The 24,224-nt window shown below is 37.3% G+C and overlaps 3 protein-coding genes across 9 annotated transcripts; 1 reads left to right on the top strand and 2 right to left on the bottom strand.

The window, feature by feature from the left end:
* On the bottom strand, positions 1–2,687 carry morn3 (MORN repeat containing 3). Its single transcript, XM_028463276.1, has 6 exons — positions 2,572–2,687; positions 1,230–1,402; positions 771–928; positions 526–685; positions 248–432; positions 1–138 (listed from the first exon to the last, which is right to left on the bottom strand). Exons 2-6 carry the CDS (start codon positions 1,372–1,374, stop codon positions 46–48), a joined length of 741 nt encoding a protein of 246 aa, XP_028319077.1. The 5' UTR covers positions 1,375–1,402; positions 2,572–2,687; the 3' UTR covers positions 1–45.
* rhof (ras homolog family member F) lies at positions 1,268–23,652 on the bottom strand. 6 transcript variants are annotated; one of them, XR_003675262.1, is made up of 7 exons: positions 23,168–23,652; positions 18,687–22,860; positions 18,448–18,535; positions 16,830–16,939; positions 16,500–16,634; positions 14,395–14,664; positions 1,268–1,402 (listed from the first exon to the last, which is right to left on the bottom strand). XR_003675262.1 is itself a non-coding variant. In XM_028463279.1 (7 exons), exons 3-7 carry the CDS (start codon positions 18,819–18,821, stop codon positions 14,500–14,502), a joined length of 633 nt encoding a protein of 210 aa, XP_028319080.1. In that variant the 5' UTR covers positions 18,822–20,039; positions 20,560–22,860; positions 23,168–23,651; the 3' UTR covers positions 14,060–14,499. The 6 variants fall into 6 exon arrangements, 5 of the variants coding, with proteins under 5 accessions (XP_028319080.1, XP_028319081.1, XP_028319079.1 ...); XM_028463279.1 differs by lacking the exon at positions 1,268–1,402 and having other exon boundaries at positions 14,060–14,664; positions 18,687–20,039; positions 20,560–22,860; positions 23,168–23,651; XM_028463280.1 differs by lacking the exon at positions 1,268–1,402 and having other exon boundaries at positions 14,060–14,664; positions 18,687–19,319; positions 22,328–22,860; positions 23,168–23,649.
* tmem120b (transmembrane protein 120B) lies at positions 2,917–12,613 on the top strand. Of its 2 annotated transcripts, XM_028463274.1 has the most exons (12): positions 2,917–3,086; positions 6,191–6,309; positions 7,345–7,461; positions 7,543–7,602; positions 7,704–7,799; positions 7,886–7,975; positions 8,055–8,120; positions 8,242–8,303; positions 9,903–9,995; positions 10,222–10,286; positions 10,475–10,543; positions 11,500–12,613. In XM_028463274.1, the coding sequence occupies exons 1-12, from the start codon at positions 3,024–3,026 to the stop codon at positions 11,614–11,616; spliced, it is 1,017 nt and encodes a 338-aa protein (XP_028319075.1). In that variant the 5' UTR covers positions 2,917–3,023; the 3' UTR covers positions 11,617–12,613. The 2 variants fall into 2 exon arrangements, with proteins under 2 accessions (XP_028319075.1, XP_028319076.1); XM_028463275.1 differs by lacking the exon at positions 8,242–8,303.
* Positions 23,653–24,224: the final 572 nt, after the last annotated feature.

A 24,224-nucleotide genomic window follows, 5' to 3' on the forward strand; every position in this document is an offset into this window, starting at 1 on the left:
ATGGATGGATGATCGAATGAAGCACCACCGTAGTACAGTTTGTTTTCATGTTGCAGAATGAGCATGTGGCTCCTGGCATTTTTTCTTAAAAGCTGATCTGGCATCTTCCAAAACCATTTGCATATCCACCAGCTGTAACTGTAAAAAGAGCATGTGTTTTTATTCTAAATTATTGCATTATAAAAATAGCTTCATTTAAAGGACAATGTCCTTAAGTAACCAATGTATGGCTGTGATTGTGTCATACCGTTGGGATTCGATATTCCGGTGGTGTTGGAGGTTCATCCTTTCCAAAATCAGAGAGGGTTCCAAACTTTGGTGCTCCGTCCACCCAAAAGCCGTCATAAAGCTGGCCCTTCGCACTGTAGTAGAACTTTCCATTACCATTCTTTTTCCCATCTTTCCAGGAACCTTCATACCAGTCTCCATTTGCTTCAGCACAATTCATAATGACATATTTATGACCTGCTACAGCACTCACAAGCAACATTCTGCTTTACATTTAAATGTATGATGAGATGGTACCTAATCGGAGGGTTCCCTGTCCATGGATCTTGTCATTCATCCACTCTCCTTCATAGATGTCCCCATTGGCATAGTGCATCATTCCCGCGCCATTTCTCTGGTTCTCTCTCCATTGCCCTTCATACTTATCTGAGGTTTTGTAAAATAATGTTCCAAAGCCCTGATGAAAGAGGGAATACATTGGGTTTTTTTTTTTTTGCAGGGTAGGGCAGTATCCATCTAAACGTAAAGAAAATTGTATCTACATGTTTCATTCCATTCTTCCATTCACCGCAGTACTTTTTTTTATACGCATTAGTCTTTGGGAGTTGCACACTATAGGTACCAAACCCATCAGGCTTTCCACATTTCCACTCTCCATCGTAGACTGCATGAGAATGTTTCCAAATTTGAGTTCCTTTTCCTTTAAAAAAAAAAAAAAAAGGAGATTTAACATTTAATGGTCATTGCTGAAGCCTTCTTCAAACAAATAAAGCACAACACGTTAAAATATTGTCAATTAACCCACACATTCATGCCTATGCTGTCAATCTATAGGGACTCCCTTTATTTAACATAACAAACACACTTTAAAAGGGGAAAAATATCATAAACCAATGTGTAAAACCCACAAACTGCTAGCTGAGGCTTCATTTGAGTTACTTTTGCATCCACTTTCTGTATCAAAACAAAAAAAAGAATCAGGTCACCAAACAGACTCTTACCATGTTTCTTGTTTTCCTGCCACTCTCCGGTGTATTTGGTCCCATTGGCTGAGAAAGTAGTGTATCGTGGTTGTGGGCCACACGTCTGTGACTCAGACTCCACCACTGATGCTGATTCAGCTTTTTCAGATTCGTTAGATAGCATGTGTATATGTAGGTTGATACTAGACACCCTGTAAAATACAGACAAAAATGCAGAAGCTGTTAGTCCATTTAAATTCTGATGAGTCATCTCATTTGATAAAAGCAAAATTGCATGAATCATCAAAATTCAAAGTGTGCATTTAGGCCCCAAAAAGAAAGAGAAAGTTTTGAATATCCCAAGTGCTGCATTTTTTTCCTCACGTCAGCATGTTTTTTTAAATATGTATTTTTACTATGTCAACAATATTACCAATTTTCATTGCCCAAATTAGAAATAATTAATTAGTTTGAGTTCTGTAAAGCTGATATCCGGAGTTTCTGAGAAATCTATGTTTATGTATGATTCTTTTGAAATGCAAAAAAATTTACTGTGCAGAGCATGATTTTTAGCACTGTAATATAGGCAACATATACTGTATATAGTGAAAGCCTATTTTATTTTTATTTATTATTTTTATTGTTATTACTCATCTGAGTTACTTATTATTATTACTCACCTTAGTCACAAACATTGCTCACCGAGGACACCTGCTGGTAATTATACGGGGTGTTTTTTTAAGGATATTATTAGACCCACTTTAATCATTTTTATCCTGAGTTACAATGACTACCTGTCAACATTGAGCTGTTCTGCAACGCTGCATTTAAGAAATAAATGCAGCCTATTCTTAAGCTGCAATAGTGAAAGCCTATTTTTAATTGTTATATTATTATTATTTTTATTATAATAAAATAATTACAAATTTATTTATTATTATTATTATTATTATTACTGACCTTAGTTACAAATTTTGCTCACTAAGGACACCTGCTGGTCAATATTTATGGGGTGTTTTTTTTAGGATGGACAATTTTATGAAATAATTTATTTTATTAACAGTATATTGCAGCCAAAAACAAATCTGACGTTGCACACCTTTGAACCAAGCAGCAGCCATGTTGAAAGTCTCAGGTCAATCTGACACACGCACACACACACACAGATTCCTTGCTTTATAGATAGATAACCTACCAAACAGTGACAAAGTATTTTGTAGTAGCAGTGTGATCCTAATTTATTCTGAATAAATATAAACCCAAGTTTAAATGAACAGATGTAGCCTCTTCCCACTAGCCAATCTCTTAGAGGCAAGATAAATACAAATTTACAAAGAGATTAATCAAAACCCCAAATAAAGTCCCTCAGTTAATAACGTACCTGCACTTTAGTAATGCATCCAGGAAGATTATTTACTAAATCCAGTAAAAATTCACGGCATTTAACAACTATAAGAAAGACCAAAAGAAACTTTGCTACTGAACGCTTATGTGTTGTCCTCGCGCGGTATCCTAGCAACGACGAATTGAATCGTTTTTAGTACATATTTTTAATGAAAGGGGGAAAAAAAAAAAAAAAAGTACGCACAGAGAAATAGCTAAAACATGTATATATTCTATTTTTTTTAATTTTGTAAAGCCAATGTTGTCTTTGTTTATTGCATAGAGCAGGTTGATGCGCAGACCTGGGGACGTTTTAAACAGCAGGACTCGGTGTACGCACTGCGCATGCTCCGTGCAGGTCCGTTCAAACACTGAGTTCTCAGGGCAGACTGACTGACTACGTGAAAAGCTTGACTGTGGCTGTTAGCCACCACTAGTGTCTGTAACACAATGTCCAAGTCCAAGTTTCAGACAGAGTGGCAGGAAATTGACGACGAATATCAACAGTTACAGGTAAGAAGAGCCACTCGGACCGGTGCTTTACGGTCTCCGGTCAGTGTGAGGCTTGCAGCGGTGTCGCGGTGGACAGCAGTGTGACAGACGGACAGACTTTGGCTCTCTGCATATTCGCCATTCATTCTCGCTTCTGTCGTAAATGCAGTGTGCGGTCATTAAATAATCTATTGGCTGCGGTAGCTAACTGATGGACAATGTTGTATCTCCATATGTTGTCAGACTTTACTGTATGTGGTCTGTGTGGTGCTAATGTTAGCAGCCTGTCTGCGCGTCCCTATGCTAATGAGGAGAAGTCCGCTTACAGCTCAGTTCACTGCACTAGGTTCAGTAGTTACACATAGATCTGAGAGACAGCAGCACACATTTAACTACTTATTTAGGGGGGGGATTAAATATAAATTAGCTAAAGCTAAATTATCAACGTAGGTAGGACATTACAACTCATCACCAATGAGCATCATTCATACTGGAACTGTTGTTGCTGTGAAAAATCACTGTATTTTTGCCATCAGAACCTCAAAGTCAAGGGAGATTTTCTTATTATTACTGTTCTATATATTTAATCCTTATTTTTTTTGTATTTAATCTTATTTAATTAACAGTCTTACTTAATTATGTATGTTCTCTTGAGTGTTTATTCTTTTAATTTGTGATATTTCTTTAGCGGCTGCGACATAAGTAATTTCCCCCTGGGATGAAGAAAGGCAGTGGCTATCCGTACAGTTGCCGTATCAGCGCCCCTATTTGTTCAGTTTAGGTGGCGTGATAGGTCAGTTTAGGTCACGTGACTAAGACTAAACCTAACCCTGAAAATTGTTGCGATATTGGGTTATAACCTAACCCTAAGCCGCTACATACTTGTACTTCAATAACCGTACCAATAGCACCGGGGGTTGTCCGTACGGCAATCGTACAAATAGACACTTTCTTTAATTAATAGTCTTCCTAACAGTGTATGTTCTTTTTAGTGTTTATTCTTTCATTTTGTAATATTTCTTTAGCATCTGCGACATAAGTAATTTCCCCCTAGAATAAATAAAGTAGGCTGTGGCTATCCGTACGGTTGCCGTATTAATATACCGACATTCTATCTGTTCGCAGCGCCCCTATTTGGCCAGTTTAGGTCACGTGACTAAGACTAAACCTTACCCTAAGCCTAAAAATTGTTGCGATATTAGGTTATACCCTAATCCTAACCCTAAGACGCTGCGTACTTGTACTTCAGTAACCGTACCAATAGCACCGGGGGTTGTCCGTACGGCGACTGTACAAATAAACACTTTAATAAATAAAGTACTTGTGATTCTGATTAAAAGATGAAATACTTGCACTCAACATCCAAACTAAACAAAACAGAATAAAATGTGTGCACAAGGCGACGTAAAGTGAATGAGGTAACTGTTAAAAGTGCTTGTTTAGTTTCTGGGTTGTTTACAGTGGCTTCGTCTAATAGAGATCGCAAATATGGAGAAAATACTCCAGTTTTGTTTGACAGCGACCGGGATTGGAGAGCATGAAATGAGGGGCCAGTTGGAGCATGTTTGAATGAGTGCGAAAGGAAAAAGGATATTTTACGGATAAAGGATGTTGCAGATGATCTACCAAGAAAGAGGAACAGAATAATCATACCCTAAAAAGGTATGAAATAATGCTCAAAGAGGAGGTGCAGAGAAGTAGGAACTGCATTGGTGACTTTAAAGGACAGGACGGAATGGAGTTGTGTTGCTTGATAGAGCAAAAGAACAGATAAGAGTTGGTATAAGTTATAATAATAAGTCATTTTATTTAAAAGTGCCTTTCAGGCCACCCAAGAACACTTTACAATAAAAACAGAATAATAAAAACAGTGCAATATATTGTAAAACAGAATAATACAAAAAAGAAAAGAAAAAATAACAATGTAAGCGAAATAATGGAATGATGATCAATGAGGGGGGTTAATAATTGCCCACAGAACTGAATGTGTGCGTATGATATCTCTGTCTCAGTGAGTTAGCCTTGTCGTACTACCCATGATGTACCTGATCTTTGACCCTGAGCTAGGCTATGCTCTATTGCCTTGTGACCCATCAATAGCTTTTGATTGCTTTAAAAGAACAGAGCAGATAGGTAATTGGTTCAAAGTTCATTATTCCTTCAAAACGATTGGACTTATTTGTGCTTTTTGGCTCCCTGTGTTTGTGTGGGTTTTTCTCAGGTCTCATCTCACCATCCAAAAACATGTATGTAAGGTTAATTGGAGTCTAAAATGACCCAGGTACCCTTTAATTCAGTGTTTTTCAACCTTGGGTTCATGACCCCAAGTGGGGTGTCCTGGAATGTCTGGTAGTTGGAAAAAAAAGAACTGATTATAAATATTGAATTATTAATTTTTCTCAAATTACAACAACACACACACAATCTTTAACAACTGTATTCTATACTTTTACTTTATCAAATATAAATCTAGTTAAAATAAAGTGCAGTATAAACAATATCTGAGCTGGCACATCTTGTCACTTTGTGCACTGCCTAATCTGTATTTTTAACACAGTATAACAAACTTAATCAAAAGCTATTTCTAGAAATAAAAAAGTCACTTGGTGGGATGAGACTACTCTTAAACCCAATGTTGCCAGATTGTGCATTTTACCAGCTTTTGGGTTGTGTTTGGCAACACTGCACATTAAAGATTCTGTTTATTCCCACACCTGCAGTTGCACCCACAGGAATTTGGTACACAAATATTTTGGCCGTTGAAGCTGATAGCGCTGGTTAACCTGAATCAAATCCCCCTGTGGGATGTAATTGTGGGGAGGGAGGGGTAATCGTTTAGTCTTAACCTCAGATCACAGGATTATCTGTGCTGCTGCTGACCGTGCATGATCACTTCCAAACACTCCGACAAGTCTGTAAAGCTGCTGTGACCAGACTAGCTGCATCAAAGGCCTGTAACGGATTATGAGAAGTGGATAGCACATTATGCAATGTCCGTTGTTTAGACTATAAAAGGAGAGTCATGCAATGATTTTTTTAAAAGGGCATGGGAGGGATTTTAAGGTGATCTTTTTCTTTAGTGAGGACTGAGTGTCTCTAACCCAGAGTGGAATGTTGTCCTGCAGGAAACTCACAAAGTTTACAGACAGAAACTGGAGGAGCTCACCAATCTACAGGCCACGTGCAGCAGTGCCATCAGTAAACAGAGAAAATGCCTCAAAGACCTCAGGCACAGCTTGAGCAAGTACGTACACTAGTGTACATTCCATGCACACCTCTGCACTTCTGTGCATTCACAACAAAGGTGGTCACCATTTTAGAAGTTTGCTATTTCTGTTGATTTTTATTTATTTAATTGTTTTGGTTTTTTGCAGAGCTATACACTATTGTACAACTAACCATTTATGCTCTTTTTGTGATGCTACTGTAGACGTTATGAGAGAGAGTGCTGCACAGTTAATCAGGTTTTAATCATGATCACAATTTTGGTTGCCACGACGAAATAAATCTGAATGTCGGCGATATTTACATTTGAAATATTATTCAGGCTCTGATGCATTTCTGATTTGGAGCTCGTTCTCCACCAGTCGCATAGTATGCCAGGGGGCGAGCACATGGTTGAGGCTTCATTAAGCTGCCAGAATAATAATAAGCGGGCAAGGCTTCAGCAGCAACTTTGAGTCACTCTGTGGACTGAAGAGAGCAATGTCGGAAAAAAAAAAAGTATGTGATTCCCCTCACGCAATTATTTCTGCAAAGTTGCAATACCTACGAAGACTGTTGGAACAATGTGAAAGGAGAGTAGAGAGGGAATGCAACCTTGACTGGCTTATGGTCAAACAGACTGTATTTAGTTTTGTTTTTTTTTAGTATTTCTTATTATTCTTTATTTATTTATTTATTTATTTTTAAGCTTAATTTTAGACTAAAAACTGTTCACATATTGTTTGTTTATAAGTAGTGCAACAAAAATAGATGTCCCTAACATGATAAATAATTGTGATAAATAATTTATACATATATGATAAAATAGATTATATTTTGATTAGCGCTACAAGATGACTATTGTTGTAATTGGCGCTATATGAATAAAGTAGAATTTAATTGAAATTATTGTGTTTACAATATTGGTTAAAATAGTTGTGATTATCATTTGGGTCATAATCATGCAGCCGTAATATGAGTTCCGATACACTGCATTTGATGTTTGTTTAGAGTAAAATAGTCTTAATACTTACGTTTATAATCTCGCTCATTACTCTTACTTTTTTCCTCATAGGTGTGCGCAGTCATGTGACGAGAAGGAGCTGAAAGTCATCTCTGATATCAAAACCCAAATCAAAGATAAAGAAAATGTTTTCTTTGACATGGAAGCATATTTGCCAAAGAGGAATGGGTAAGTCCTTCATGTCCAGTGAGGCTAAATGTTAAAGCCATGAGGGAGGAAATAAACCTATTTTCTGTGTTTTCTTCAAAGACTGTACTTGAATTTGGTCCTGGGCAATGTGAATGTAACTCTTCTCAGTAACCAGGCAAAGTATGTGAGAAACATGTGGAAAGTGCACATTTCATCCTCTTTCTGCTGCCAGTTTATCATGTTTTTATTTAATTTTTTTCCTCTTCTTTCTGCTCTCCTAGATTTGCTTACAAAGATGAATATGAGAAGTTCAAGCTTTGTATGACGATAATCCTGATGTTGGGAGCAATAACCTGCCTCTTCTTTCTTAACTCCCGGTGAGTGAAAGCTTGTTGTTTTATTGTGGAAACAGTTGAAGTGGGGCTCAGCATTTGTTCTACTGTTTTTTTTTGTTTTTTTTTAGTGTCACTGATGAAATCTTCAACTTTTTGCTGGTGTGGTATTACTGCACTCTGACCATAAGGGAAAGCATCCTCATGAGCAATGGCTCCAGGTGTGTTCTCACATCATTCCTAATGTAATGTTCCATCTACTAGATACTGATGAGTTTGATGGTCCTCTCTTTATTTCAGGATCAAAGGTTGGTGGGTGTTGCACCATTATGTCTCCACGTTCCTGTCGGGTGTAATGTTGACCTGGTGAGATAATATTCAGATTTTTTTTCTATTATGAATCAGTCTTAATCTTTGATTTGTTTGAGAAATGTACTTTATTTTGAAATGTTTTTCTTGCTTTTCTTTCTGTCTCTCTCTACCACAGGCCAGAAGGTCCCATGTATCAAATGTTTAGAAGTCAGTTTCTGGCTTTTTCCATTTATCAGAGTAAGTTGGCTCACAAAACTTAAAGCAAGGTGTGCCCAAACTGCGGCCCGTGGTCCAAATGTGGCCCGCCTTGAGTTATTAATTCGGCACGGGAGAAGAATATGAAACAAATGGGGCCTTAAATATAAAACATGTTGTTACTGCACTTTCTGGTTCTAACACTCGGCTGCGCTGTCATAACCATTACAAGTAATACAATAAACCAAACTGATCAAAGAAGAAATCTCAATCAGGGTGAGGTGAATGGTGGACGTAAACTGCGGAAATATCCCCTCATGTTTTTATCCGTATTTGGCTTTCTGTTGAAAACGTTTTGACATTTTTGACTTAAAGGGACACTCAACCCAAATGAAAAAATATGATTCAACTGAAAAACCATTATGTAAACTTTACTAGTAGGAGGGAGATGCGATGTAGAATGTGATGGGTTGCGTATCGCTTTTAGTAATAATAACAAGAAGACATAGTCATCAACATCCCCCGCCAGATTGGTTATCATTATAACTTACAACCTTTTCCTAAATGTCCTAAATGTAAGAACTTAGATGTGTAAATAAGAAAAAAATATCACATCAGGATATAAAATTACTAATTATCTTAAACGGTTTGTAAGAAAAGCTGTCCACTTTGAAGATCCCTCAAACAGAGTAAAAAAACGTCACAAGGGCAATAACTCCGGAAAAAATATTTGCACACTTGTCATTTTCGAACTCCATCAAGGTATTGATACCCTGAAGCCACACACCGAATTTGGTTATCCTATCTTAAATGGTTTCTGAGAAAAGCTGTCCCATTTAACTCGGACAGACGTATGGACGGAGCTGAAACCTATATCCCCCTTCCACACTTTATTTTATATAGCGCTTTACAAAAAACTCAGGCACTTTATAATTAAAGTACAGATGATTAAAATAAAATAGTACATGTAATAATGAAAATTTAAAGAGCCAAGGTAACATTTAATGTAATATGATAAGTAGTTTTAGAAATTAAAAGCAAGTTTGAATAGATGAGTTTTGAGTCGTAGTCCAGAGTGGTACAGTTTCGAATGTAACACTAGGTAGTTCTGTTTTCCCAATGAGGTTTTTTAAAAATTATAATTTTTTTTTAGATCTGATGGTTTTCACAGAAGATCTTGACAAGTTGTATATTTACTTTCCCTAAATCCCCTGTTACTGTCATCGGTTTTCCACAGATAACATGATTTGCCAGATGCCGTCATGCTGTGACCTTGTGGTCCATGAACAGTGAAACGTCCCCTTTATATATGTTTACTGTGTTTCCGGGTGTTGCGCAGTACAAATATAGAAAAGAAACGGTTTCATTGACCACATCAACTTGCCGGGATCATCCTCTGTTTTAATAGGTTTGTTAGTGGTTCATTCGTGGAGTTAAATCACATGTTGGTGTTCAGGAGATGATGTCACATGATGACTTGTGATTTGTTCACTGATGAGTGAAGCGTTCTCTGTTTGTGGTGAGAATTAGTCATGTGCCAAATGCCTATCGTCAAACCTTTACCGTTTAAACCCTTTTCTGATCTTTATCCATTCACCAACATACCGTCAAAGCATAATTATGAAAATCCTTGTTTCCCAGGTTTTGTTCAGTTTCTCCAGTACTACTACCAGAGTGGCTGCTTGTACAGACTGAGAGCTTTGGGGGAGAGAAATCAACTGGACCTTACAGTGGGTGAGTTGTAAGCTATTTTTAGTGTTAGCCATTTCAATCGTTTGAACTCTTCAACCTTCTGCAACACCATGTCTGGAGAAACAGGGGAAAGGTGAGGGGGATAAGACCAGCTGCTAACATCAGCGTGCACACACACAGATGTTGAACTGTGTTGGAGATCAATGTGATGTAAGGAAGTCTGTGATGTTTTTCCTGGTCGATGGTATGAGCTGCTTTTTGTCTGCAGAGGGATTTCAGTCGTGGATGTGGAGAGGACTCACTTTTCTCTTGCCTTTTCTCTTTTTTGGCCATGTAAGTTGAACTTTAGAACCTAATTTTTTAATTCAAAGGCTAATGTCCTTGTCCATAATGGCTCATCATTTGTAATAATTAATATTTGTAAGCAAACATAAGCAATAAAGTGTGATTTATTTACAGATGCTTCCAGAGTGTGTAGCCTAGCCACATGTTGAAATAGAACTATTTGTCTTCCCTTACAGTTCTGGCAACTGTACAATTCAGTAACTCTGTTTCGACTGGCAGGACGTGAAGACTGTAAGGAATGGCAGGTAAGAGTAAAGATTTTTAAATGCGTAGTTACAGTTTATGGTATTTGTGCTTAAAATGTTGTTTTGGGCGGGTTTCAAAAAGTAAGTAAAGGAGACCTCAGTTTTACACAGAATGAAAAGCTTAGTCTTCAGTTTCAGGTAGAAATCAAGTGGGAAAATGTGTAAATCTGCTTAATGTTAGTGTTCTTCAGGAAATCCACTTTGATCTCCTGACATTTTCATTTGACCACTGCCAGTCTTTGTCAGATGCGTCTACTGATCGCTTTGATGTTTCCTTGACTTCCACGTAAAATTTCAAGCAAGATTCCTTTTGTCTTCTTTTCAAATAATAAGTTAAGCTTTCATTTATTCAGACAACAGTTGTTAAGGAACTCCACTTTGATCCCCTGACGTGTTTCGACAGACAACTACCAGACTTCATCAGAGGCGTCTGCTGATCGCTTTGATGTTTCTTTTGAAGTTTCTTTGACTTCCGCATAACATTTCCAGCAAGATTATTTTTGTCTTCGTTTTGAATATTGTGTTAAGGTTTCATTTATTCAGACAATGGTTCCTCAGGAAATCCACTTTGATCTTGTAACATGTTTCTACTGACAACTGCCAGTCTTCGTCAGAGGCCTTTACTGATCACTTTGACGTTTCCTTGACTTTGGCGTAATAATTCCAGCAAGAGTTTTTTCATCTTCTTTTTGAATAATATGTTATGGTTTCATCTATTCAGAGCTGTTCCTTAGGAACTCCACTTTGATCTCCTGACATGTTTTCGACGGACAACTGCCAGTCTTCATCAAAGTGGAATGAATAAATGAAACTTTAACACATCATTCAAAAAAATCTTGCTGGTAAATCAGCTTAGTTCAGATTTGTGTCATTGACATTAAAGTCATTTTCTTGTTGTTTTTAACAATGGTCCCCTTTAACAATCCATTTAAATCCATTTCTGCTTCTCCTTTCAGGTATACATGCTGGCACTAACATTTCTCGTCCTCTTCCTGGGAAATTTCCTCACAACATTGAAAGTCGTCCGCCAAAAAGTTAAGAAAAATCATGACAAAGTGCAAAAGAACGACTGAACGTAAACCTCATTTCAACAGACTAAGTTGCTTAAAGGACAGACGGGAGGCGGAGCGAAAACCACTGTTTCTCTCAGCATCGAGGCAAAAATACTCAGCTTGGACGTTTTTACTCTGAAAAGACTCGACGATGATGCGGCCGCTTAGATGGACAGCAATAGTGTTCGTCCTCTCCTTGATGAATATTCCTTTGTCTTGTGTATAAACTGTAAGTGGGGTTTGATATGCTTGGGATGGGCATTATTGTCTCTGCATGATTCTGTGGGAGAGCTTCAGTTCAAATCATATGCAACAAATAAAGGACGGGTAGCATTGATCCTCAGCTCCAACGTTGGCTTCCATCAAACATAGATATGCTGCATAGTTTTGAGGAAAAAATATGAACAAACGTGACCTTTAATGTGTCATTTCTTTTTCACGAATAATGGCTACTTATGATGCTTTTGGAGTAAAAAGGTCCAAATCAAGCAATGATTTTCAATAATATCTTTTTTGGTTTATTTTTCTGTTGAGTTGTTTTGAAATACATGTTCTGTCACTGATGTTAGTACAACTTTCACTGTAGGTGCAATAATTTTGATATGCTCACTAAAAAGATGTGTAAGGTCAGAACTCCTGTTTTGTGTCTGATCAGGGTTACGTGTGTGTTTGAAGTTGTGATGATTGCAGCACAGATTTGTTTCCACAGGGCATTATTATCATGAGTTACATTTAGAAGAAATGCAGAATTTGTGTGTTACAGGAAAATTTGAAGCATCTTTAGATGTTGACTGAAGTGTTGGCATTTGATGCAAAAAAAAAATTCCCAAACCAACGTTGTTTTTCCTCTCAACAGTATAGGCCAGCTGCTCATTCTCATTTATTCCACAGCTGAGAAGTGCCAGAGCAGATCAGCATCAAGAGAAAGTGCCCCAGTATGTGTACGTTATTTGTAAAATATTTTGGATCCAACACAAGAATTAAAAATGGGCGTGATCGTGTATCATGTTAAATGGAATTCATTGTCTAAGTGGAATTATTTTATTTATTCAAGTTTAAGCTCAGCGCACGTGTCAGAATTTGATGTATTCATTTGATTACATCACGTGTCAAGCTCGAGGCTCGGGGACCAAATTCGGCCCTTTAGAGCAACCAATGTGGCCTGCGGGAGACTGTGAAAACAATACTCAATGTGTAAATGACCAAATATTTCAATTGTAGATATGTCACATGAAACTCCATAATATTGCAGCAGCTTGCAATTCTTCCATTTTGATCACGAGTGCAGTCGGTTTTAATTACATATTTTTTCCCCAAAAAATGTTAAAAATTCTCATAAAATTGCCCTAAATTACACAAAAATTGGTTGCCAAAGCAAGGATTTTTTTTTCAGTTAAGATTCTGCAGGGACTCATATCTGTCATTTATTGCTTAGATATTGTCGGTGCCTTACATACTGGAATCATTTACTTGTGGAAGTGCAAACTAGGGCACAACTGGGTTGAATATGCATCTAAAATCTGCGGCCCGCTTGAGATAAAACAGGGTCTAAAATGACTTTGACACTGCTTCTTCAGAGCATCCAGTTTGGCCTGCAGAATGTAAAAATAAAAGGGAAAACATGAAAGATTGTGTAAATTACCAAATAATCCAGTTGTAGTTTTCTCCGCCCCTCTTAATCTATAAATTAAATCTTCCCATGTCCATATCACAATCATAGCTGCAGTCACAAATTGTCCAAAGAAATTCCACTTTTTCTAAAATCCTGCAATTTCTGACAAACAATCCCACGGCAATTGGCCTAAATTACATAATATGCCAAAATAACCGAGAATTTTGCAATTGAACAAGCAGCTTGGATATGATCTATATCTGTTATACAGTATTTGGTAGTGTAAACTACAGCAGAATATTGATAAACTGCTCTTTTGTCCCAATCAAAAACCCCTGGATTAGACTAAACACTGTCTGAGTAGCAAAGGGGCGTGGTTTAGAAACGACGCTGAACAAAGTGACCCAAGTTTACATCAGCCTTTGTGTAATAACTATGACCTGAAGCAGCAGTGTGGTTGTTCCCCTCCAGTGGGCGCTGTTGGCAAAATTAAGAATCTTGCAACAACAAAAAAAGAAAAGAAGTGCATGTGCACGTGTTCTTAAAAAATGTTCATATTTAATTAACATCCTCAGTTGTCCTGACATGAACTGAGTGCAATTCTCAATATGATTGATGGGTTTATTATGTACTGCACACATAAAGATGATCTATTGGCAGAGTAGTTTTAAAAGTCACAGACAAGGAAGAAAAAAAACATTGTATATTATTTTATTTTTTTAAAATACACTCCAGAGAGCTGTATAACAGCCTGGATTATACCTATAAATCAAATTTGGTTGTGATAAAGTACTAGGAATATATATATATATATATATATATATATATATATATATATATATATAAGAACCATAAGAAAAATGATCAAAATTAAGAAATAAATACAAATGTTAGTAAAATATTACAAAAACAATCAATGGCGGCAAAGTGTTTCCATAGTATATATCAAAGACCCTTTCAGTCAGATTCAGTCTACAAAAACACCGATTTCACTTATTTACATACTTTCATGTGCTTTTATCAAGTAATTGTTTTATTTTGAAAACAACCTGAGCCAAACAGGCCACTTCCTGGTGCCATGGGTGTCTGTGTCTTAACCCTGGTGTCTATTTTCATGGCGTACCCTACCTTCAAATCTATCAAATTGACAGTATATGACCCATGTGTGTTTGCATTTTGTTCCTCACCTCTGAGTGAGGTCTCTTATCCTCTTTTACAACCACTCCATCCAACATGAGTAATGATCCCCAACCAGGTGAGGGACACGTTTAGAGGAATTTATCTGTTTATCTTCATAATAAAACACAGCGTCTCTTCCTTTTGCTGATTTGTTTTTTCCGTCTGAAGGCCAAAGCTGTTTTTGTTGCCTCTCTGAATATATCGTCCACGTTCTCCTGGTATTTGGCCGAGCACTCCAGGTACAGCGCTGCGTTCATCTGCTGACGGGTCTCCTCACCCTGACACAAAACACACCAACAATCAGACTATTTATAAAATAATCCTACATTCGTTTTCTAAAGAAGATCGTGTTTTCTCTAAAACATGAATGGTTTAAAAAATGGTAGAAAATGATCCTATTATTGTGCCAATAAAACTAATTACATGCTTGTACCCAGTGTTGATTTTAACAGCATATATTGACTTAGTTTTGGTCAAAATGTAGTCATCAGGACTATTTCAGTTATAGTCTAGTTTGATCAACCAAATGACATTAAGATTTTAGTCGACTAAATCTGTTACAGATACAGTCCACTAAAATATAAAGTATAAGAGTTGAATCATTTTTCTTATAAGAATAAATGACCATTTATCTTTATTAGTCATAATCTCATTATTTAACTAATAAAGAATTAAGCTTTTTAGTAGGGATGTCCCGTTACAACTTTTTCATTTCCGATATGATACCGATAATGCAGTTTTGCGTGTTGGCCGATACTGATATTGATAATAAAAAATGATAATGGCTTATTTTGTAGTGTGGAATGTTAGGAAAGGTTTGATCAAGTGATGTTAGAGAACAATAGTCAGCAACAGTAGGTATGAGAAAAACTGACCCATTTATTATTAACCAATTGGTTACATAAATTTAACCTTCAACATAATGTCTACAGTATTCTACAATTAAATAAAATAAATAAAAAATGAATTGGGAAAAAAATTAAATATCAAAAATTCAGAAATATCAATCCGATATTTGTTTTCAGGCTGATATCGGACAGATATCCAATATCGGATCGGGACACCCCTACTTTTTAGTCAACAAAACAAACACTGCTTCTACTTCCTGTCTAGTAAGCATTAGTTGAGAATCACCAGTTTTAATAACTAATCATTTATTTAAAGTATATTTCACAAATTTACTGATATAATTGTGACTATATCTATATTTATATATTCTAAAATGCAATTTTCTTTGTTCCACGTCAGTGTAGCAGTGCTACTTTAGCAGGTTTGTTGCTTTGAGGAGCTATTTCATCCTTTAAACTTAAGTCAAGTGTACTTCACTTACTCACTGAGCTGTCTTAATAAATAACAAATAAAAGATCAAATATACAGTATTTATACGGTTAATGTTTTCTGATGACCCCGCGGCCCTGAAAACAGGAACAAGTGGGTCTGAAAATGAACGGATGGATAGTTCTCTGATGACTTTCTAAAAGTAAAGTCTTTTTTTCTGTTTAGTGAAGCTGCTCGGGGTCTCAAAACTGCGGCCCATGGAGCCACTTCTGGCTCCCCATTGACTATTTTCCCGGGCCTCCCCTGGTGTTTAAAAATATCTCAATTCTGCCTTGAAAATATAAATTTTTTGTTCAATGAAACCGACACTTGTGCATATGTTTATTTATTTATTTTAAAGTATTGATACTGCCCTTTATTTTATAAACGATATAGGCTAGAAGTGAAAGGGTGCACCCCTAGTGATTGTTTGAATTTTATTAGTTGAAAGCATTTTAAGATCTGAGATGTACTGTGAATAAAAACATTTTTTTTTTTGAGTATGTATTAAAAAAAAATTCAAAATGCTATTTAAAAAGGTTGAAGAGAGACATTCACCAACGTCAATTATTAATTTTCCTCTTCTTTTTTAAGCACAATGAGTAAAAAGCTTTTTAAATAAAATCACTTTGCTCAGACTCACTTTTTCTGTACTATGACTTTTTGCCCTCCCGGTAAGACACCAGAACGACCTTTGACCTCCAGAGAGTCTGAGTTTGAGACCCCTGCTTTGTGGGCTATTGTGATTGAAGCTTTTCGACTCTCTTGTGTTTTCTTCTATTTCTCATTCTCTCACCTGGCTGTAGGTGATCGGAGCCAGATTCATGGCCTTCAGCTTCCTCGCACACTCTTTATCCGTCCTGAGGTCAGTCTTGCAGCCAATCAGAATGACTGGTGTCTGCTGACAGAAGTGCTTCACCTCAGGGTACCACTGGGTAAAGAAAAAGAGGGAATTTAACCAGCTAAAGCTCAACTGCAGCAGCCACTTTAAAAGGCACAGGGATCAACGTCCACACGTAGTCAATCCTTTACAGGCTGAGTTTGAACAGCCGACCTGAAGGTCCAGGTAAATGTTGACATGCATGTGTTTTTTCCCCACGTTGTGCAATCCCTGTGATGATAATACCTTTATCAGGACGTTCTCAAAGCTGGTGGGGTTGGTGACATCAAAGCAGACTAAAATCAGATTGGCTTCTGTGTATGAAAGCGGCCTCAGCCTGTCGTAGTCCTCCTGCCCTAAATTGAAAAAGGACACCATTTATGTCATAAATTATAAACTGCGTGCACACGGCAAAGTGCAACAGGTTGAGCACAAAGATACGAGTGTGGCAACAAGCATGGGCAGATATGAGAAAACCACATCCTGAATTCAGCTTCCTGTTCTGCTGATGTAAGACAACATGTTGCCTCAACGCAGAGAACATATCTGTGTTCAGAGGTGGGTTTCAGCCCCAAACGTCAAACAAATAAAGTGATTAGTGAGTCAAAGGTTAAAATTCTAACTAAAAGAATTATCATTATTATTATTATTATTATTATTATTATTATTATTAATAATAATAATAATAACATGTAATAGATGCCTGCATTCAGGAGTCAAACTTTCAAATCAGTAACCTACTAAAAAATATCTACTGTACATTCTGCTATAATGATCAAAAAATCATTGTGTGTGTGTGTGTGTGTGTGTTGGGGGGGTTAAATAAAACTCATCATTGGTTAAAATAAAATTAAACAGAGATTAGTTGAAAAAAACGTTAGTTCTTGTTAGTTCTGTGATATTCAGTTCCTCAAAGATAACGTCGACATTCTCTGATGCATGTCGTGAAAAAAAAAAAAAAGTCAAAAGGGAAATAGTAAAAATACTATTTCCCTTTTGACTTTTTAATCACTATAATGTGGGAAATGACCGGAACTTTTTTCCATCTCAAAGACATAAAAAGTTTTTTTTTAAATTATTTTTGTCTTGACCCTGGGATCATTTAGGACCGTATTGTAGCACAGTGGTTCTCAAACTGGGGTCTTCGAGCCATAGCTTGGAGGTCCATAAAAATTATTTTATTTAAAAAAAAATTAGATAAAAAATAAATCCATTATTCATGTTGTTTCATTACAAAGATGTATAACTACCAGTATATATGGGGGGGGGGGGGGGGGGGGGGGGGACCAATGCAGCAATACTCCTTTTTCGGCATGTACAAAAAAGAAAAAAAAAAAAAATGTGAATGTAACCATGTCGGAAATAAACTGAATAAATAAAAATAAAATAATACATCAAACATAGTTTTCACGCACACAGTATATGGATACTGGAAATGTGCACATATTTCATTGGTAATATGTTAAAAACATTTTATGTTAAACACAAAACTGCTACAGGTACAGGCTCTCTCTACGCTGATTTCTATTATAAGAATCCTAAAAATTTAAGTTGGAATGTTTAAAGAAGAATAGATCATTCCTATGGTATTTAAAGGTAGAAATTGCAGGTTATTGTGCTTAATTGACATTAGAATTATGAAGGGGTCCTTGAAAGGTTTTATCCCCTATAAGAGATTCCTGGATCCATGTCTCCTAATTTTGTTGTACTTTTTGTATAATAACGATAAATGCATTCTATTCTTCTTCTATTCTATAGAGTTTGAAAACCTCTGTTCTAGTGTATTCTCTTACACTGTTAACACTGCAGACCAATGGTGAAAGCTGATAACAGTGCTGTTCTGAGAGGGCTATGTGCTTCTTACCGGCTGTGTCATACAGGTTCAGTTTGATCTCCTTTCCTCCAAGAGAGACAGTGGTGACATATTTTTCAAACACTGACGGCGCATATTTCTGTTTTCCACAGGCAGAAAGGACAACACGGTCAATGGCACACTGGGACACTTCTAAAAATGTAATGTGTTTATCATTCCTTTTACAAAATGTTGGCTTTAAATTGCTTTATAATGGAGTTTAGTGGATGGATCTTGAATGTTCCTCTTACCTCTGGAAAATCACCTTTGGCATAAACCATCACAAGACATGTTTTCCCACAGCCTCCATCTCCCACTATCACAATTTTCAGTTCCTGTCTCTTTTTTATCTTTGCGTTATCAGTCCCAGCACCGTTCTGCGTCATTTCTGCTTCGGAGAGGTCAACAAAGTGCCAGGCGGTAGGTGAAGGCTGATGTAGACCCTCCCTCCAGATGTAACCTGGCCAAAGCAGGGACTGGAGCTGCCCCTGGGTGTGCGGGGATGGTTTGCAACAGGCAGCGTGAAGTGACAGCACGAGACACGCTTCATGTTGTACTATCTGAGTCTATGCTCACCACTTCCTGTGAAGCAGTTTCCATAGGAGCCCCTACGCTTAGTTCCAGCCCCATAATCATCATCATCAGTGGGCATCTCAATGCTGATGTTATTACTCTGGCTGCTTTGCTGTGTTTTCAATCTCCTGGGTGGGATCTTCATCTGAGCCACTGCCTCCATTCACTGACCAAGTGTGTGTGTGTGTGTGTGTGTGTGTGTGTGAGTGAGAGAGAAAGATGATTTATCTCTGCGCATCAATGGAGAGTGTGTCGTCTGCTAAAAACTTCCAAGGAGAGATTTATTTGTGGAATATCTTCTAGTAATTTCTCTGAAAACAAAAATATTGAATCAAATATTATTTCTATATGATCAAATAACCAATGTCTTTAAATTGTCCACGTTTCCCCACAATGATGTCATTGATGCTTCAGGCGGTTTCAGGGTTCTTTTCATATAACCGTACACACACATTGATCACTATCATTTGAAGTTATTCACAACCTCCACGTGCACTCGTTGGTTATTAACGCATTAACGGAAAGCATCTGTTTATATATACACCGTATGTGGTGTGAAGTTATATTTATAGTATTCTGGTTCATGTGAAGAAGAGGGGTAAGATGTAACGTCTCCATTCGGGGAATGTAAAGCTAAAAGCTGCAGTGACATCACAGATTGAGGGTTGGGACAAACTACTTTCCTCTGATAAAAGGGTGGGATTTATTTACTTATTTTTTTACTTGTGTTAAAGGCTGGAAATTCTGAATTTATGTGCTTCATTTTTTTTTTTTTTTTTTTAGATAACATCGAATTGAACTAATATGCCTTTTGATCAGACGCAGATTAAAGCACCAAAATTTAACCGTGACCATGGTGTGGTTTATTTTCAAGTGATTAACAGTAACTTTCCTATTTCATCAGGCTTTAGAAAACATATAAATTGAGGGCTGATATAAAAATATTTCTGTGTTGGTTGAGAATAGAAATGGGCTCAGGGATGAGTAGATTTAAGGACGGAGCAGGCAGACCATAGGTGAGCATGCATGATCTGTGCAAAAAAGAAAAATTATTGTAATGAGAAATTATGACTGTAATGAGCCATTGGATCCAAGATAAAGGAATACTGAATTAAATAATACAGATTGCAACTTTATCGATGTAAAGGAAGCAGTTAGATGGCTGTGGGAGAACAGAAAAATTGGAGAAACTGTTTCTTTAAGAGGTAAAGCTGACACTTTTAATACCCATTAATAGCATACATATATGTTTATAGAGAAAATTCCAAATTGGTAATGTACCAAATTATATACATTATGCAAAGTAAAAATGTGATTGTATTGATGGGACTTTTGTTTAGTGAGAGAAAATATGGAAAATAAATCTTATTGACAATAATAAAGCATAAATTAGTGTACAATCCATTTATTTCAAGAAAAATCTCAGACACAAGTACACTACTACTACACATGCAAATGAACCACAAACTAGTTTTCCTTTTGAACAATACCACCAATATGCATGAAAAAAAAAAGAAAAAGAAATTGAAATAAATAAATAACAAAGTTTACCCCACAAATGATGCAGAAATGCAAAGAAAGCTCCAAAAGATGCCTGATTTTGACTCAAAGAGCAATCCGTCACAATCATGAGCTGCTTTGGTATTCTCATCCCATGGTTGTTTCTCTGTGAACCAAAGAAGTCATCCACAATTCCACACCACCTACAACATTTATCCAGCTGAAAGCAAGCCTGTGTGACCAAAGACTTTAGAAGCTATTTTATTTCTAAAGTCAAACCTGTCCTGCAGCATGACATGTGAGTAAAAGATGCTGTAAAAGCATTTCTTTTTTCTTTTCTTTAAAAAAAAAAAAAAAAAAAAAATCCATTAAGCACACGCTCATGTCAGCTATTCATAACCCAAGAGCAATAGTCAGGATATTCCTTTGCTATGCAGAGGCAGCTGTGAAAGGAGAGGCCAATCCCTCAGTGGAAAATTCCACTCACTGCTTAATCGAGAACGCGCGTTCTTCCTTTAACTAAATCCCTCCCAATAGCCCTGAACTAAAACTATCAAAATGTATGTCATTTTTAGATATATTTCGCAGACATGAAAAACTTTAAATAATAACAATAATAATCTTCGAGTCCTTGCAGTTTGAAAGAGTTCAGAGATAAAGAGCAAGCATGACCAAACCGGGGGCGCGTGGCAGTCAACCTCGTGACCTGAACGCGCGCTCCAACCAGCCAGAGTCAGCAGAGCAGGACCAGAAAAACAGGCCTGTGATTAAAGCCTGTGTGTCCCGTACTCAACTGTGAATACACGCCTGCAATGGTTTGTGTCAGCCTGGGCGTGAAACTAAAACTTCCCCCTATTGTGCACGAACAAGCCCTACCTAGTATATAATTTACCCTTTTCGTAAAAAAAAAAAAAAAAAAACAACATGGACGGGATGTTTCTGGTTTTTCAGCTTCGTTCTGGCAATTGTCTTATCTGACGACAAAACGCAGCTCCGTTAGTCTTGTTTTCCAAGAAGTAGAAAAGAAACAGCCCGTGGTTCGACGTGGTTATGAACGAGCTAAAGAAAGCACAACAGGATCCTCCCGGTGACCTTATATGGCAGTGTGGGCTGAGGATTCACGCGCTGCCTCCATGGCAACAGTGCAGAGCTCGCGGATTAATACCGTTGCCAGGACGAGTCTTCCCCTAACAACCGTCCACCCTGCCATGACTCCCCCGCCTTTGTGGCTTGTTTTTCCTTCTACTTTTCCGCCTGTAAATCATTCACTCGTTCTAGTGGAATCCTCACTCTGAATGTCCGTGTTTGCTCAGCGTTGCAGCACAAAGATACGTCCAGAAAGAAACCTCTTCGCACATGAAACGCTGTTGTCGAGCCTCGCCCTAGTTATGGCGCAGCAACATTTCCCCAGCACAGGCTGTCCTTTGTTAAAGAAAGAAGCCATTTTGAGAAAGCAAAGAAACCACCGTAATGCGTTTTTTCTTCTACTAAAGTGCTCACGGATTGACAGAAACGACGGGAAACAATAAATATCCTCACTAGAATTAACACATTTCTTGGCTAACCTGTTTTCATGACGAGTTTTAGGTTTAAAAGGGTCAGCTTGAGAGGAAAGTATTCAAAAGTCAAAGTCTTTTCTTAAATATTTACTAAGTAAATATTAGTTCTCCTTCTGTGTCCTGAATGGTAATACTTACCTGTAGATATTAGTTTAAGAGAACTAACAATAAGCCAAAAAAATATATATGTATATATCCATTACCTTTAAAGAAGAAAAAACAAAAATATTTTCATGCTTTTCAAATAGAAGAGGTCGTACATGGTCGACTGAAATCCATGTCTTCAAGGAAAGAGAAGAGATACTTTGCATACAGCCCACACAGATGATGCCTGACGATGATATCCACAGGCAGACACACTGATCAAAGAACTATTCCAAAGCTCTCAGTCCTTCTTAGTAATGGATTCCTTCATCTTTCAGAAGACGCCTCAAAAAAACCCCTAATTATGCCACTAACAGGATCCGAAGATGAAGCTGAAAAACAGTCTTCCTGCCCCTGCGTTTAGGCCTGTTAACTGCATATCACCAATGTGCTGAGGTAAATATTCTAACCACCCAAGATTTCCCTTCAACTGTCTTCTTTTATTCGTGGATGGCTAATTTCTAAACCAGAATTGAATCTGAATACGTGTCCAGAAGATAAAGAAACAGACTTGAACTGCTTTAGATATTTAACGTGTCCTTGATGCAAGGTCAAGCCAAGGTTTTCACTTTAATGGCAAGTGGTCGGCAGAATCCAAACGGTGCTCAAGGTTGTCTCCACAGAATGCATCGGGGCGTTAAAGCTGTAGCTGTTGTGGGAGGGAAAAGGGAAAGTCATTATTTAAAAAAAGAGTTATCAGTAATCAGACAAAACAGTAAGAGGCAAAGCATAGCTATTTCTGGAAAGGGCCACTTGCTATTTATGGCCTGTTTAGCCATTTGTGAAGTCGTGGAATACAAACTTTAAGTTCATTTGTATGCTAGCATGCCAGTGAACATATATTCTAGGTAAACAGAAAATTGAACAGAAATACTTTTAAGTACATCATATGCATGCCTCACATTTTACATGTATTATTAAAAACAGTGAAATTACTATAAAAGAGTTGAACTTACTCATTTCTATTCATATCCTACAAGGCCATGAGGGCAATGCCAGCCATCTGCCATTACACGTTTGGTCACTTTAAATGTGTGGTTGTTTTTTTTTTTTGCCATCATTTAACTTTTCTAAACACTTACAAGCTGTTTATTCACCCATTTGGTTTTCTTTTCACTTAAGAAATATAATATGGGAGTGCCATGACCTAGTTAAGACAAAGATGGATTCCAGGCAGAGGAAAAAAAGGCTCAAAATGTCACAGGGTGTTACATCCAGTACATTCTCTTCCTTCTTCTCAATCCTTTAAAATGAGCAACAAACCATAGTTTTTGATTTTTTTTTTTTTTTATCATAGTCCGTGAGGAAATCAAGTGTAAAGATCCCTTTAGGAACAGAGGAAACCCATATAGGCCATTGAGTCCTGTTTTAAAGGAAAATGGCTGCGGATGGAGCCTGTCTCTCCCTGCTCTGTTGAAGGACTTCTCGGCTCTGCCTCTAATAGCAGACGGCTCCTGCGCTGCTGTGCTCTGATTGGCTGGCTGAGCTGCTGCTGTTAACCAGCCAATTGCCCAAGCACTGCAAAAAAAAAAAAAAAAAAAATCGCACATACTCACACAAAACCTAGTTTGCTCGACAACAACAAATACTTTACCCAGCTACTCTATAAAACAAAACACCTTTTAAATAATAAAAAAAATAGATAAAAACTACAATACCGCTAAGCTCTGCCTTTTCCTCTGCTTTACCAACACAAGTAGCCGTTTTCGAACAATTTATTATTATCAAAATTATTTGTATGGGTAAACAGCTTTTTTTTGTTATTGACATTCATTTCGTGAGAATATATAGACCTTATTAACTAACCTAATATTTCTTTTAAATTTTGGTGATTTGTGAAAAATAGCATCCTTGTGACCGAGTCAGTGTGGTGGTCTGCTTCAAGTAGTGACCGTTTTAAGTGATGACGCAGGTCCGACTGCGTCGCTGGTTGCCGTTAGTAACGGTAGCTGTTGCGTTCATCTCTTTGCAAACCTGTTTCACTACTGGCTCAGACTAATTACTTGAATATTT

Source organism: Gouania willdenowi, chromosome 12 (assembly GCF_900634775.1).
Source record: "Gouania willdenowi chromosome 12, fGouWil2.1, whole genome shotgun sequence".
In the NCBI taxonomy this organism is placed as follows: domain Eukaryota; kingdom Metazoa; phylum Chordata; class Actinopteri; order Blenniiformes; family Gobiesocidae; genus Gouania; species Gouania willdenowi.